Raw genomic sequence first — 16,118 nt, 5'->3', positions numbered from 1 at the left:
AATCGTCCTTAAGGGGTTAAGCTTCATAATTGATTTGGGCAACTAAATTATATATTGGTAAGATCCACTTCCTTTTAAATGAAAGACTAAAAAGTCTTCTTTTAAAAGTATTCAAAGGTATCAATTCCCTCTTAACTATATGAAAATTTATAAACTGAACAATTGTTAAAGTACTAACAGGAGAAATTACACAGATAAAACTCCATTCGACTACGTCAAGGATGTTTAACCTTTTAGAACAAGAAACACACGGATATTTTTGCCAAAGCTTTCGGCACTACAACGTGCCTTCCTCCATATTGGCTTTTGATCGATATCCAGAAAAAATTCAAAGTTTTCCTCGCTGTATCCTCATTGGAAGAGGAGGGGTTGAGGTAAAATTTCAGAGGCATTACCACAATTTTCACCACTGAAGAAGGCGCATTGTATCGTCGGTCGATTGCTTTGGCAAAACTATCCGTGTATTTCCTGTCCTGAAAGGACAGATAACTCTGAAACAACTGAAGTGAGTTTTATTTTACTATTTTGCATATCAACTGAACAATATACAAGATGGCAAAGGAGCCTAGTGCACCATTAATTTTTCATTCTAATATCCCGCTAGTAAAATTTACTATCCGGATAATAAAATCTACTCTCCGACTAGTAAAATCTACCATCTGACTAGTAAAATCTACTATCTGGATATTAGGATTTACCATAGAGCTATTATAATTCACTATCCATAAAGTAAATTCTAAAGGCGAGCACGTATATTCTACAATTTTTGACAGTCCGATCTAATGTGGCGTTTGCTGGGTGACTTTTTTACTATCCGGCTATTAAAATTTTGTATGGAGGATACTAAATTTTACCATCCTAGTTTTCGCGGTGTGGTAAAGTAAAGAATTATTAGATAACATTTCTTGCTTTAACCCTTCAAGGACGATTAGGTCACCGGTTACCCAAAACCATTGTCTTCGTTTACCGAAAAGTAACTCACTTTAATTTGTATTCGGAAATATCGTTTAAAGGAAGGGGTGAAAAAAATGTGCCTGCAGAAAAAGCGATCGCAGCGCCATAAAGGATACAATAAAGAAAACTGAGTCTTTACGGGACTATTTAGATCCAAAGACAATGCCAAAACTCAAATTTTTCCTACGGCCTTCTGAAGTTGGGTTTTGCTCTAGAAATTTTTTTTCTGATCCCCAATTTTTAGCCCTTTCGTTTTTAAAGAGTTAAGACTTAAAAAAATTACCAAAATGTTTAGGCGGATCAAATGTTTTGGCCAATTAAACACTGTTTTGCGTGCTGCTAGAGGAGGAAATTAAAAGCTTTTTTTCTGAAAAAAAAGCTCAACAGTGTTGGGATCTTATTTTTCGGTGCTATAAGGTTGATGAATAAAAGTGAGATGATCGTCATGGGTAAAATGCAAAGTATTTTTTTTCCGGGAAAAATTTTCGGAAGTTTCGGAATCATTTTGCTTTAAAAAATTCCACTTGACTAACAGAAAAATTAAATAGAAATTATAGAGAAAATTCGAATTGTTTGAAGGTTCACTGTGCGCGAATCATGCCTACATTCCCCTATAGATCTCGTTTATTGAAGACTAATATTTAATTTAAAAAAATTTTGTAGTGTTCAGATGGTTTCACCCATATGGAAAAATGAATTTAGGAAGAATCTCATAAAGTAACAGACGGACAAACATTATGTATTGAAAAATGAAGATGTTTTATTGAAATCGAGCAATAGTAACTCAAGTAAAAGAAAACAAAGAACAAATATGTCGGTAAAATGAGGTTAAAATGAATCAAAACAACGAACTTGGGTACCAATTAAGCGCACCTTGATGAGCCACCCCTCGATCTGTGACATTGAGTATGATATTAAAAGTCACTCAGGGCGAAATGCACATAAAGTGTTATGGTAGGAAATTTCATTTCATATTGTGAAACACAAACTCACAACTTGTTGTGTATAATTAAAATGTCATTAGTGTGTTCATCAGTGTGGCATAAATTAAACCATTAATGTCTGATCCTCATAGTGAGAGACACATCACCGATTTGTCTTATGCCCTTTTCCGGGTAGGTCACGACGGCGACATGCAAAATAATTAATGAGAAGAGTACACAAAAAATAACCTCTCATCTTCCAATTCAGGAGAAAATTTAGAAATACTTTTCATCACCGAAAGGTGATGCGGAAAAAATTACTGTGCTTTCTTTGGACATCGACGTTCTTTTAAGGTTTAAGTAAAACGAAGATTTGTATTTGATTTTGCATGAAAAAATAGAGAAGTGAGACAATCTATTTTGTGCAATTACACGGAGATTTAGAGAGATTTTCTTCTGATATTTTATCTATTTTATGATAAATTGCAGTTCTGTAGTTAATTTTGAAACAATAATATACGAATTTTGTTATAAAACATCACATGATTTATATATAAAATAAATATTACATAGAAATACACTTGCTGTTTAAAAAAATAAATTTTTCGAAAGACAATGCACAAAGTCTCACGGGGTTATCACACTTGCACATTAAAATTTTATTGTGATTTACATTAATTGTCGCTTGTGAGCGTCCAAATATGTTATTTGCGTCTTTGAGTCACTTAATATTTGGGGTTTTTTCTATTTATTGATAAAGAAGTGTACTTGGCCTGCAAAAATAGTTAAAATTTATCTAAAGCATAAATATTTTTCACATTAAAAAATTAAAGAGAAAATCGCATTAATTTTTCGCATTAATGCTATAAATCAATTTATATCAAATTTTGCGGGCCAAGTCTACCTTTTTATCAACAAATAGTTCAAATTTTGAATATAAAATGATTCAAACGCACAAATTACACATTTGGACTCTCATAAGCGACAATTAATGTGAATCACATTAAAATTTTAATGTGGCAAGTGTGATAACGCTGTCAAAAATAGTAATTTACAAAGACCTTATATATACATGTTTCATTATTTTTCTCTAAAGTTTTGTTAATGATAAGTTAATACATATCCCAATGAACAGAGTCATTTGATGAATATTTTTTCTAAGGCAAACTTATAACATCCTATCGTCGAGACAGAATTACCCCTAGAATTTTAAGATCCCTGTTTTCGGGATCCTGATCAAGAACCATGTTTTCGAGATCCTTGGGTTTTAGGACTTCCCCGGGCTTTTTTGGGGTTTAGGATATTCGGAATTAGGAAAGAAGAGATTCAGATAGAAAGCTGTAATTTTTTATACAAAATGAAATTAACTGGTTATTATGAAATTAACTGGTCCGCTAAATATGATTATTTTATTTATTTTGTAAAATTGTTTTTCCTTTCAAACCTCGATACGACTCAAGGTTTTTTAAAATCTCTTTCTCATATCTTTTGTCTGTTTTGTATCAGCAGATATTTCATTCATATTCGAAAATGCTTTTTAACCAGTGTTTTAAGATAAAAATTTCTACAGCTTTTTTTAAGAACGTATTTCTCAACCGATTGGGAGAACCATGGATTTGTTAGAAAGGTCTTTTGTTTCTAATAAGTTCTAATTTTGAAATTACTTAGTTATGAACTATCAATAAATTTAAGCTTGAAATAATTTTGTACATCAACATTTCTTGGTAATTTTAAAGGGGATCTATAAGTCGGATCAAATCAGTTGTCAACCGGTAAACATAAAGCATTCGGCATATGAGCTGAACTGTTAAACAACATCTATTTTTACTTTTTAAAGAACTCGCAGGGTTACTGAATTTCAAAAGTATAAGGGATTAATTGCTTCTATATTCCATAACGCCTTATGTCAAATTTCTGTAAATGTATAGTTTATTTTGAAATTATACACAAGTTAAGTCATTAGACCTTAGATATGATGACTGCATAAGAGTTATTTAGATGCTGTAAGTCAATTAAAACATTTACGTTCCCAAAATTGTGATAAACTGGGATTTTCATGGGGGCAGGAAACAGGGCTAAAATCGAAGGATTATCATATCACACCTCAGTTTAATCAGCCACTGACGTATTTGCTGTATATATTTTGCTATATTAGAGAGAGATGGGTTAAAGTAAAGAATTAATTCTCTGAATTATGAGCTAAATGCTAAAAGCATTATATCCTAAATCCTTAGTGTCAAGCAATAAGAAAAAAACTAAGCATTTATTAGGATATCAGAAAATATAATTATTTAATTAGATTATAAATCAGATTGCTATCTGTGTTGTGTTGTTGGAATCTAAAAAAAAATAAATAGTTAAAATAGTTTGTTTTTCATCTAAGTTATACGAGCGCAGTAAAATTTTTCATGCTTTGAATTCAAAATTAAACTCTCTCGTCTGTGATATAGTAAATTTTGCATAATATTATTGTGATTTATATAGTATGGAACCATGGGCAAAAAGATTAAGAAAATCTTCTGTAATCCTAATACCACCCTAAAAAGCCTCAATTTCTCAATGTACACTCCCAAAATATTAAGTCAATCCGATAGAAATTGCCATTCCGATGGATTACACATAGTTGGGGTCACGAGATAAATGGCACAAAAGTCCGCGATACCAAAAATATCTCCTAGGATATTAGTATTTGTGTTTATCACATAGTCACACTCACAGTGGATTTCCCTGGAAGTGACAAGCTTTCAATCACCCAAAAGGGTCGGCTACAATAATCCATGGTACTCCTAAATAACTTTCTGTTTGTGTAGTGGCTTCTAAAGTAAACGAAATAGAAAACACAAAGTTAAAGTTTCATCGTGTCGAGGTTTTTTGTGTCAAGAAAGAATACTTCTCGGTCAGTGCATTTCACCTTTTCTCCCTCTGAAGTGTGGGTGGAGACCGCACTTGTGATGAGGGTGAATGAATAAATGGATTGAAATCTGTTGCCCTCGAGGGCAAACAAGTCCACCGTGTTCAGTTATAAAATATAATTGCTGACATAAACGATAAGAGATATAAATCCAATATTAACGATTAGGGACAAATAAAAATTTTACTATCTCAGACATTTTATGACACGGAATGGATTAGATAGGAATGGTAGAGCAGACTCTAAGGACAGTTAGGATCAATCAAACTGGCAGAATTTTCACAGATGACAATCAAAGTATTGGTGCGGTATCTTAAGCTATCATGAAAATAAAGAGCCAGACTCTTCGAAAAGACAGATTGGTAATACAACTAGTGATACATAAATCTGACTGTTTACAGCCTATAATCATTTAAGAGAAATACATAAATATTTAAGTTAAGGCAAGGGCTAGATTCAAATTTGGACGTTACTGTAATGAATCTTACTCATGCTTATTTGTAGCAAACATTTTTACAAGAAATTTGAAAGCTAGTTTAAGATAGTATTCAAACGAAACTCTTTCTATGAAGAATTACTTTAAAATAATAATGGACCCATTAGGTATGTATTCAGTTGAAATTTCAGTAATGTGTGTTTTATTCAAAAGTCCTGTATTTCGACTAAAATTAACACTGAATTTTATATTTCTATGATCAGAAAATATTTTTTGTATTATTATTGTATTTTGTATTTTTTAATACAGTAGACTCTCGCTAATTTGGCTCTTTTAAGATCGGGCTACTTTTTAATTCGAGGTTGATTATGATTATCGAATATGAAGCATATATCCTTAAATTTGCCATGGTTTGTTTTAGTAATGATGTTATTTTGCATTTGTAAAAGATCTTCTTGAAATTTACAATAAATATGAGTATGTGAAATTAATTTGAGTATGCAGATAAACTAAAAATCGTTGCATTTCAAACAGTTTGATGTCCGAATTTCTCTCTAATTCGGGTGACATTTCGGTCTCAAATGCCCGAATTTGAGAGAGTCTACTGTAATAATAACCTACTGTTTATGCAGTGGGCAGCAATTTGGTTAAAAATGGTCAGGTAATATCAATTTCCAAACATTAAAGAAACCATATTCATAATAATAATTATTGTTGTAAAGAAAAATTTGAAAACTTTTGAATCATCTTAATATTTCAGATATGGTTTTATGTCATTTCTGATCAATTTTACAATTTTTACTGACAAAAATCGAATATTTTACTAACCAAAATGGAATATTTTACTGCAACTCTTTTAATTTTTTTTTTCAAAATGTCTAATTTCATTTGGACTTTTTTATTAGTAATTCTATTAATCATGATTTATAATTTCAAGATAAATCTCAATATAATTTTGTATAATCCCGGAAATTTGTCTAATTTTAGGAATCACAAAAATACGATGAAATACGATTTTTTGTAAACTTGATAAACAATTATTTTACTTAGTTCCACGATTGTTTTAAAGAGTTAAATTAAATACATAACGTTGGAGACTACTTTTCTCTAGAAATAAGCAAAAAAAACATGCATATCAATGGAGCCCTACCTATCTCTATTTGTTGATCAGCTTTCTTTATGGATAAGGTTAATTTATTCTAATTGAGAATAATGTCTTAAAGTGTATCAACTCGCCAAGACCTTATTGATTTACTGTCTAAGTCAAATTATTTGTAATTGAAAGACACATGATTACGGTGATTAAGTTAGATGTATGTACATTATATATTTTTAGACAAATCCAAAATCGAAACTGTATTATTATTCTTAGCATTGATCTGTTAGAGGGTGTTGAGAGAATGAAAGTGTTATGTTTTCCTCTTGGTCAATTTCCGAAAGAGTCTGCTCATTTAATTGGATTTGCAGTGTATAGAGCAAACCTCCATCAAGTGTCACGTAAACTTCGATACGCACTCCAATTAACTTATCATCCGGCTTCCTGGGATATCAACACCTTCCGGCACTGTTTCTCACCCTCAATCCTTAGCCCTCATCAGTAGACTACCACTGCACAAACATCGTGTTTATTTGTCCGATTTCAATTTCCGCTACTGAGTGTCGGTTTGCTTAAATTGATTATCAGTGCAAACTTTTAACGATTTCCATTTCAACTCTCCCTTGTCCTATCGGAAGGAAACCGTATTGAATGTGAATAAATTTTGAAAGTTCTCTCAAAATTGAATTATCAGAAATATTCTCTGAGCGAGCTCTGGCTATTTCTTGGTGTCACAAATGAGAATTATCCGTTCAATTGCAATAAGGAAAACTTTCCGCCCATATATTTAACATTATAATGCAGAAGCGAAGAAATTTATGGACGATCCCTTGCACAAAAGTTTTTCATTGAAAACTTTTTTCCGTTTTGACGACAGCGCATATTTTTTTAAATAAAATCGTATTATAGGGGAAAAAATGTATGAGTAATTGGCAAAAATATATGGTACATCAGAATACCACTAAAATGAATTATTGACATACTTTTCAGGATTTTGTGCAGAAATTACGGTCTATTTGAAATTACCATATTTCACCACTGGACCAGTTAATTAAAAATTCATTCTGTCAATGAAAAATATCTTTGTGAGTTTACATTTTTATAGTGAGAATTGCAATAAACATGAATTTTTAAAAATATTTTCATTCGTTGATATGTTCTATGAATTTGAAGAAGAGAGTTTCATTGATAAATATTTAAAAGTATTTTTTATAACAAATTTAGAAGAATTCTGGCAGAATCAACATAGAAGATACTCAGGATTACATTTCGTCTATAGAAGATACTCCGTTCTGACTTCCTTAAGTGCCTTCTTAAATAATTTTTATTTAGTCGTTCTCCAAAAATTCAAAAACTTTATCGTATAGAGTAAACTTGCAACGAATTACTGAAAATCTACTTTCTAGGGTGGAGTAACCACTTATCGCCATGTTTAGGAAAAAGAGGAATTAATTTTATTATAACTTTTAAACTCTTATTACAAGTTAACTCAAATTTGACACAAAACTACTTAATGTATTGGCTCTAGGTTCGTGGAAAGTCCTAGAATTTAACGTGGACTACTTAAAAACCTGATTTTTATTAACAAGGCAAAAATAACCACTTCGTCGCCACTTTTCACCACTTTTCGCCAGTTTTATAACCACCTCTCGCCACCCACTTGAAAAGGTCCAAGCTCAATTATTTTAGGTAATGTTATAAAAAGAATACTTTCAGCATTTCTTTTACCTCATGATCACCTTATTATTACTCACTTTAAACGATTTTCGTTCACTTTTATTTAAGAAATCAAATTATAGGTCGCAGAAAGTAAATATTGCAGATTTAACAACTGAGAATCTATGAAGTGAAGTTAGCGTTGGCTATTAAAAATATATGGCGACAGGTGGTAAAATCAATTCCAGAAGATAACCACTTTTCGTCATGCATAATTTTTATATAAAAGTAATATAAAATAAAATATTAATTAACTAAATACAAATTTTATGTATTCCACAAGTGTAATTAAAGGGACAGATAATCCTAACCGGCTTATGTAGGTGAGATTCTTAACGTGAGCTAACTCGGAGTGCATGCAAATTCGATTTAGAGCTGAAATTGTGAGTCGCCATTCAGTTATCTTGAATCAAATTCGTGAAATTATACAAATTTTGTATTTAAACCAAAATATCAAGGATTTGGATGAACTGACAGAAAAGTGATATATGGATGAAATGTAGACCAGAATGTTCTCTACAATTTTCCCATAGAACATGATCTCATCGATTACTCAGAAGTCAAGATAAGCGAGGTTTTTTGTTTCTGAACTCGTTTTTTCACCCAGAGTTCCCCAAGTAGTCATTTGTTGAACTTCAACTATATCAAAGAATTGTTGTCTTTTGTGGGACTTTCCATTTAAAACCCTATTTTAAGTGTCTTGGTGGAGTAGAGGCAGTCAAATTGGCATCTGAGTGATTTCAAAGCGTTATTATGGGAAAAATCATTTTTTCACACTTAAACGGCAAAATCGGAGTGATAGCGTAGTCTGAGCGGAAAATGATGTATGGACGAAATGTAGAGACAAATGTCCTCTACAATTATGTCGAAGTAATCATCAAAATCGGTTCAGCGACAGTCGAGATAATTGAGGTTATGTGATATTGAAATTGGTTTTTCGACTGTGGCGCCCCTGGTGTTGGTCCCACGAAGTTCAAATGTTCTACAGAGTTGTAGTATTTGGTCAGATCTTTCGTTTAAGCCCTCATTCATCAAAATCGGTTACATAGAACCGGAGATATGATTTTTTGAATTTCGTGAACTTTGACCCCTCATATCTCCGGTTCTGTTTTAACCACAGCGCGCTTACGCACCATTTTGGAAACGTCCTAGACTGGACTACAACATACTAAAATTTCATTAACTTGCACAATGCCGTTTTTGAGAGAAGTGACTTTGAATTTCGATGAATTTTGACGCTATCACAGCGCCACCTGTGGTGACTTTTTGAACTTCCATCTGAAAGTGCTCATCGAGACGAAACCAAAAAGGTAAAATTTAGGTCGCTATGTTAGTTAGAACCGGAGATAGAGGCCGGTCAATGTTCGAACTTTGACCCCTTATAGCTCGGGTCAGGGGTTTTAGATCGACTTAAGGTTTTTTTTGTTTGATAGGTATAATCAACGGCTACAACATACCAAAATTTCAGCCCGATGCACAATGGAATTTTTGAGTTATTTAACTTATAAGATTTAAAAATTTTCTTTTTAATAATAGCGCCCCTAGCGGTGGTTTTATGAACTTGCGATGTTAGAAGGGGAAGTGGCATTTCACGAGAGCTTTCCAAAAAGCCCTCATTTTTTAAATTCTGACAATTAGAACCGGAGTTATGGCCATTTTAAGAAATTTTTTTTGGACCCTTATAGCTCGGGTCAGGGGGGTCGGGGGACCTTAAGTTTGGTATTGATGGAAAGCTCTAAGGCCCAGCTATAACATACTAAAATTTGAGCCCGCTCGATACCATAGGGGCGGAGCTATTGAGAAAACAAAAAAAGGGGGGTCTTCAAAATGGCGGAAGGAGGGGTGGAGGGTGGGGGGTCAATGCACCAAGTTGCAATTTTCACCCGATATATAACCTTTGCCGAAAACCGCAAGTCGATATCTTTTTTAGTTTAGGAGCTATTAAGCTCCAAAGAGCGGCCGGCCGGGAACGTAAAATAGCCACATATATATTCGTGATCAGGAAGTGGCGAAACACATTTTGGCCAAGTTTGAGGTCGATCGGACGACATGAAATTTTGTTAGGATTATAGTAGGTGAGATTGTTAAGAATCTCACCTAATATTCAAATAGACAAATTATTTATTCAAAAAGGTATTTTTGCTTGATGTAAATTTAATGACACTTAGTATATTTGGTAAAAAATATTGGATTCGATGCACATGCTTAAAATATTACTCTAAAAAATGTCCAAAATGGTAAATCCAAAAAGAATAATAATTATTTTTGACTCTATACGAAGCAGCAGTAAAAATACAAAGAATTTTGCGGCTAATTTATTTCACAAATCGAGAAAAATAGCGATTTCAATATAAATGGCGAAAAGTGGGGCACTGGCGAGAAGTGGTGATTCCACCCTATGTGAAGGAAATTTAACTTAAATTTAAAGTTTTACATCATACTATCATGTACTTTCTAGAAGAATATCATAAAAGTTTTGATTTAAAAAAACGTTTTTGATTAAAAGAACGATTGATGATTATGGGTTTTTCGCAAGAATTTTTATTTCCTGATTCTTTACAACTTTGTTCCCAAAATGTAGGTATTTAAGTAAGTCGAATAAAAGTATAATAATAGCAGATAGAACAAATATTTTTAATGTAAAATTCCTTGTTTTATTAAACATTTAATATTAAACACGAGATGACGTGCAACTTACCTGAAACGTTATCTATAAAACCCACATCTTAAAATTAAAATTGATTTATAATATCAAGATAAACCTTTTCAAATATAAATAATTTTATAATCATCTTAACATTTTGTGATTTAATTTTATGTTTGTTTTTTTTTAATTTTCTTGACAACATTAGATTTTATTGCTTGAATTCATAAAGCTTAAAATAAGCGTTTTGTATTTTTCTGGGATTTTAAGACTTTTAGAATTCATCCATCGCAACAATAAATCTTTTTAAATCGTTCCGAAAACGCGAAAATTGTTCGTAACTTTTTCATCTTCCTTCTGTACGGAATATTTCACTATTTTTGGTCATCGAAAATTTACGATTACTGTTTTATGTTACATTAGGGACCAAATTTCATTTCTACTCACCATTTTTACCAAAATATTGTCCAAGCTGCTGCAGTTTATAAAAAAATAACTTCCTTTTGATAACTCTTTAATTTTCTCAATATAATATCTTGTTATAAAGTCTTTTTCCGTTTATGAGTCACTGTGTTAACATGAACATACGCCGTAAAGTAACGGAAATTCCTCAGACGAAGCAATTTGGTGTTTATAGCCAAAGGAAGAAAAAAACGATGAATTCGGTGAATAGAGAAAAGGCCAAGAGGTCTCAATAAAAGTTCAATCAGGGGTTAATTATGCATGAAATAATTTTTTCGTCATAAAAAAAATCATACAAAACAGACAAGAAATTAAGGGAGGGACTAAGTGTGAAAACCAATAATGCTGTACGAAGAGCTCCTAATTGGGATAATTTTGGTGTGAAGTGGAGTGTTTTATGGAGTATCATATCCATTAGGGCCTATTTTAGCACAATCACTCAAATCACCCATGCGTTTGACCCAGAAAGTTATTAACTGAACATATCCCCAAGAGAAATTTTGTGCATCTCCCAAGAATATACGAATTGACTATTATTCGTTGAATGTGTCCAAGAAACGTTTTTTTCGTGACACTGTATTTCACTTCTTTTTCTTGAATCTCAAATATTGAGCTTTTAGAGTTACTTCGCGCCATGCATATATTGAAATTCATGTATAAGAGCTTTTCATCATGACATAGTGCCGAGACTGCAGTCTATTCAATATGTTATTACCCTTCAAGCATCCAACGAAGCATTGATGGAGGCTTACGGCAGGCTCCAATCATGCCGCTCAATGGAGCACCATTCAGAAAGTATGGAAGGTTCTCCAATTTTCATCAGCATGCAGAATTTTTGCCTTGGAGCCAATTTATCGCTCAAGTGGAAGAATATGTGTCTCATATAAGATATGTTGCATAGGAATTGTTGAAGTTCAGCTCAAGTATACGAGTATACTCTTCAACATGTTCTGGGATATTTGAACAAGGGTAATCCGCAAGAGAGAGCACTTTATTCATTGAAGTTTTGATAACACATTAAACATAATTATTCAAATATTGTTCCAAATTTGAGGTTAGACCGAATAGCCACGGCTTCCGGGAGATCCCAAGTCCCAAGAGGTAATGTATCCAGGGATGGTGAAGAAACCATAGTTGAGAACTCAAAGTTCCATTTCAATAAAACCCCAAATTTTCAGTTTAACTGAAATACTGTGGGAATAACAAAACATATTTGGGAGGTATCTAAGACCAGAGATTAGCGAAAATAACTAACAAGTACTCAGAAAACATAATAACAGAAAATCTTTCAAAAAATTAATCCAGTATAGTAAGGTGGGGTAACCGGATCGTTTTCCGAAGAGTTCTACTTAAACGCTTGTTTTTGGACTGATGAAATTCCTTTATACTTCTTCTAAATCCATAGAATTATTCACTGTTTCATTCAGAAACATAATATAAAAAAATTTCAAAAATATTAAAGAAAATTTATAAAATAATGATAATACTGAAATAAGTCAGCATGCACTAACTGGGTCGCCTTTTCGCTAATTCACTTTTAATTAAACATTTGAATTTAAAATACTTTTTTTCACAAGGAAAAAACAATAAATGTTTTCAATAAACCAGCTGCCATTAGCGAAAATATCATTACTAGAAAATTTTTAGTGAAAAACCCAGCTGGCACAAGATTGAAATGAGTCGATTAGGGTGGAATAACCGGCTATCGCCATGTTTAGGAAAAAATTAAATTCATTTAATCATCACTTTTGAATCCTTGTTACAAGATAAGTCAAATTTGACACAAAGTTACTTAGATGTATTGGCTCTAGATACGTGAAAACAATAATCCTAGAACATAACGCTGGACTACTTAAAAAACTGATTTTTATTAATAATGCAAAAATAACCATTTCGTCGCCACTTTTTACCACTTTTCGCCAGTTTTGTAAAATTTGTAACCACTTCTCGCCACCCTCTTGAAAAGAAAAACACTCGGTTATTTTAGGCAATGCTATGAAAAGAATACATTCACCATTTCTCTTTCCTTGTGATCACTTTATTATTACTCTCTTTAAATGATTTTTCTTCACTTTTATTTGAGAAATCAAATTATGGGGCTTTTGCAGAAAGTAAACAATGCAGATTTGACAACTGAGAATGTACGAAGTGAAGTTAGCGTCGCCTATTGAAAAGATATGGCGACAGGTGGTAAAATCAATTCCAGAATATTACCACTTCTCGCCATGCCTCATTTTCATACAAAAATAATATAAAATGAAATATTAATTGACAAAATACAAATTTTATGTATTCCACAAGTGCAATTAAATATTCAATAGACAAATTATTTACCCAAATAGGTATTTTTGGCCTGATGAAAATTTGACGACACTTAGTACATTTGGTAAGAGATGTTGGATTCGATGCACTTGCTTAAAATATTGCTCTAAAAAGTGATCAAAATCGTGAATCCAAAACGAATAATTATTATTTTTCGATTCTATGCGTAGAAGCAGAAACAATACAAAAAAATTGCGACTCATTTATTTCATAAATTGCGAAAAATAGCGATTTCAATGTAAGTGGCGAGAAGTGGGGCACTGGCGAGAACTGGTGATTCCAACCTACACTCACTTATTTAATGAATAAAAATATTATTTTTGTTTTTTCTCAAACTTGAATAGTTATATTATGTTACTGTAGTGACTATATTACGGAAATAAAATTAAAAATATTATTTTAAGTGGATCCCGTGTGGTTGGGGTACCCATCGGGCGCGTCCCAGGTGGCGGATAGGGAATGGCTGTAGTTGGTTTTAGAACTGGCTATAGTTTGTTTGGAAATAGCTATAGGCACGTATCGGCATCTTTGCGTCTACGAGAAGTCCTTAGTGAATACTAAACCGCGGACCACCCCAAAACCCGTGTCTCCTGGGTAAGGAGGCCTGTGCATCAGGTTTGCACCCTGTTGTCACAGTAACCTGTCAGCAAAAAAACACAACAAAGAGCCTCGGATGTCGGACGGATTGCACCGGAAACGACCTACGCGAGACAATGGACAAGCTGTTGCTTCAACCGCTGGTCCCGGGGTCGGAGGGCACCAGAGTAACGGAAGAGGCTCTGGAGTGACATCAGGTTTGACAAGCCTACCACGACGACAACGGCACTTCAGAATGGCTACATGGAATATCTTTTCACTCACAGGGAAGCACCAGGAGCTTAAGAGCGAAGCAAAAAGATTCCAATTAGATATAATTGGTGTTTCGTCTACTAAGCAAAGAGGTAGTGGAACTGTGGATCTTGAGGAAGGGTGGCAACTTTTCCTGTCCGGAGTGGCACCGGAAATGTCTGCACAGGCGGGTGTGGGGATACTCACAAGCCCTCGGCTGTCAGACAGGGTTTGTGATGTCTGGACACACAGTGGGAGAGTGATGGGTATCAAGATCAAACTTGAGAGATCTTCCCTGGCGGTGTTGCAGGTGTACGCACCGAACGCATCGTCAGAGTACCCAGCTTTCCTAGATGAAGTGGAGGAAGTCCTGAATAAGGCATCTTCTGAAGCGGATTCAGTTGTGTTGTTTGGGGATTTCAATGCCCATGTTGGTGTTGACTCTGAGACATGGAGGGGTGTGATTGGGAAGAACGGGGATAAGAGTGAGAACCCGAACGGTAAAATGTTGCTGGATTTCTGCGCAATCAAAGGTTATTCGATCATGAATACCTTTTTCCAGCACAAGGAGATTCATAAATACACCTGGGAAGACACAAAACGAGGACTTAAGTCAATAATTGACTTTGTCCTGGTTCCCGGTGTTGATAGAAGAATTGTCCAAGACGTTCGAGTTTTTAACAGTGCTGAACTGTCAACTGATCACCACCTGCTCTTTGCAAAAATTAACCTCAACGAAGATCCTCCCGCTCTACCTAAGGGTAAGAGCAAAGTGCTTAAATGCATTAGGTGGGAGAGTCTCAAGAAGAAAGACGTTGAGGAAAAATTTGTGAAGGGCGTACAAGAAAGGTTTGAACAAATTCCACAATCTCCTTCTGACATTGAGGCTGAATGGGCCTGTTTCCAAACAGCCATTTTGGCCTCGGCTACAGAAGCTTGTGGCGTTAAGCGCATTAATGTGACGAACAACGTGAAACGGTCATCTTGGTGGGGAACACCGGGAGTAAAAGAAGCCGTTTCAGAGAAAAAGAAGGCTTATAAGCTGTACATACAGCGTAAGGATTCTGAGTCTCGTGATCGTTACGTTGAAGCGCGAAAGGCTGCAAAGCTCGCAGTTAAAGCCGCTAGAGAGGAGGCGTGGAAAAAGTTCGGTGAAAAGCTGGAGCTTGACTACAGGATGGCAAACAAAACTTTCTGGCAAACAGTCCGAAGACTCCGAGGGAAGAAGAGCAATTCCATCCAAGGAGTAACATCTAAGGATGGGAATCTTCTGACTAAAGAGGAAGAGGTTTTAAGTCGCTGGAAAGAGTACTTCTCGGAATTGCTCAATCCTCAGCAAGGCACTGATGGTGACGTACCCATGAGTAAAGGCAGGGAGGAAAGTAGTCCTTCAGAGAGTGAAGTCCTGTATGCAATCAGTAAATTGAAGGATGGAAAGTGTTCATACATGAACAATATGCTAGTGAGCAAAGAGAAGAGAATTTATTAGCCCCTTGCGGTGCAACGACGAATTTATTAGCCCCTTGCGGTGCAATGACAATTGACACCGCACGGGCTTTCCTCTATGACGCGCGCGGCTACTTGAGCCATTTGTTTTTCTCTTCTCTTTGCTCATCATGCACTTTTTTAAAATAATTTTCCCACAATAAGAATGGATTAGTTAGCAAAATTATTTGTATATAAACCCGAAATTTTGAATCAATAAATCACTTCCAATTCCACAATCATCGTGGTCCCATCGAGACATCAAGCTTTTGGTTTGAAGAAATACTTTAAATCCAAACAGCAATGGAAACCAGCACCATTCTAAAGGAGCAGGAGAGCAT

At 34.2% G+C, this 16,118-nt stretch overlaps 1 protein-coding gene across 1 annotated transcript; it reads left to right on the top strand.

Moving 5' to 3' along the window:
* The first annotated feature begins 14,137 nt into the window (after positions 1–14,137).
* LOC129803130 (uncharacterized) lies at positions 14,138–15,781 on the top strand. Its single transcript, XM_055849518.1, has one exon. The coding sequence runs from the start codon at positions 14,138–14,140 to the stop codon at positions 15,779–15,781; it is 1,644 nt and encodes a 547-aa protein (XP_055705493.1).
* Positions 15,782–16,118: the final 337 nt, after the last annotated feature.

The sequence above is a fragment of the Phlebotomus papatasi genome, chromosome 1 (assembly GCF_024763615.1).
Source record: "Phlebotomus papatasi isolate M1 chromosome 1, Ppap_2.1, whole genome shotgun sequence".
NCBI classification, from domain to species: domain Eukaryota; kingdom Metazoa; phylum Arthropoda; class Insecta; order Diptera; family Psychodidae; genus Phlebotomus; species Phlebotomus papatasi.
Note: the sequence above shows the minus strand (reverse complement) of the source record. Positions and strands in the feature narration are given on the sequence as shown.

Excerpts from the sequence above, each read along its gene's own strand:
- LOC129803130 (XM_055849518.1), top strand. The coding sequence starts at position 14,138 with ATGTCGGACGGATTGCACCGGAAACGACCTACGCGAGACAATGGACAA.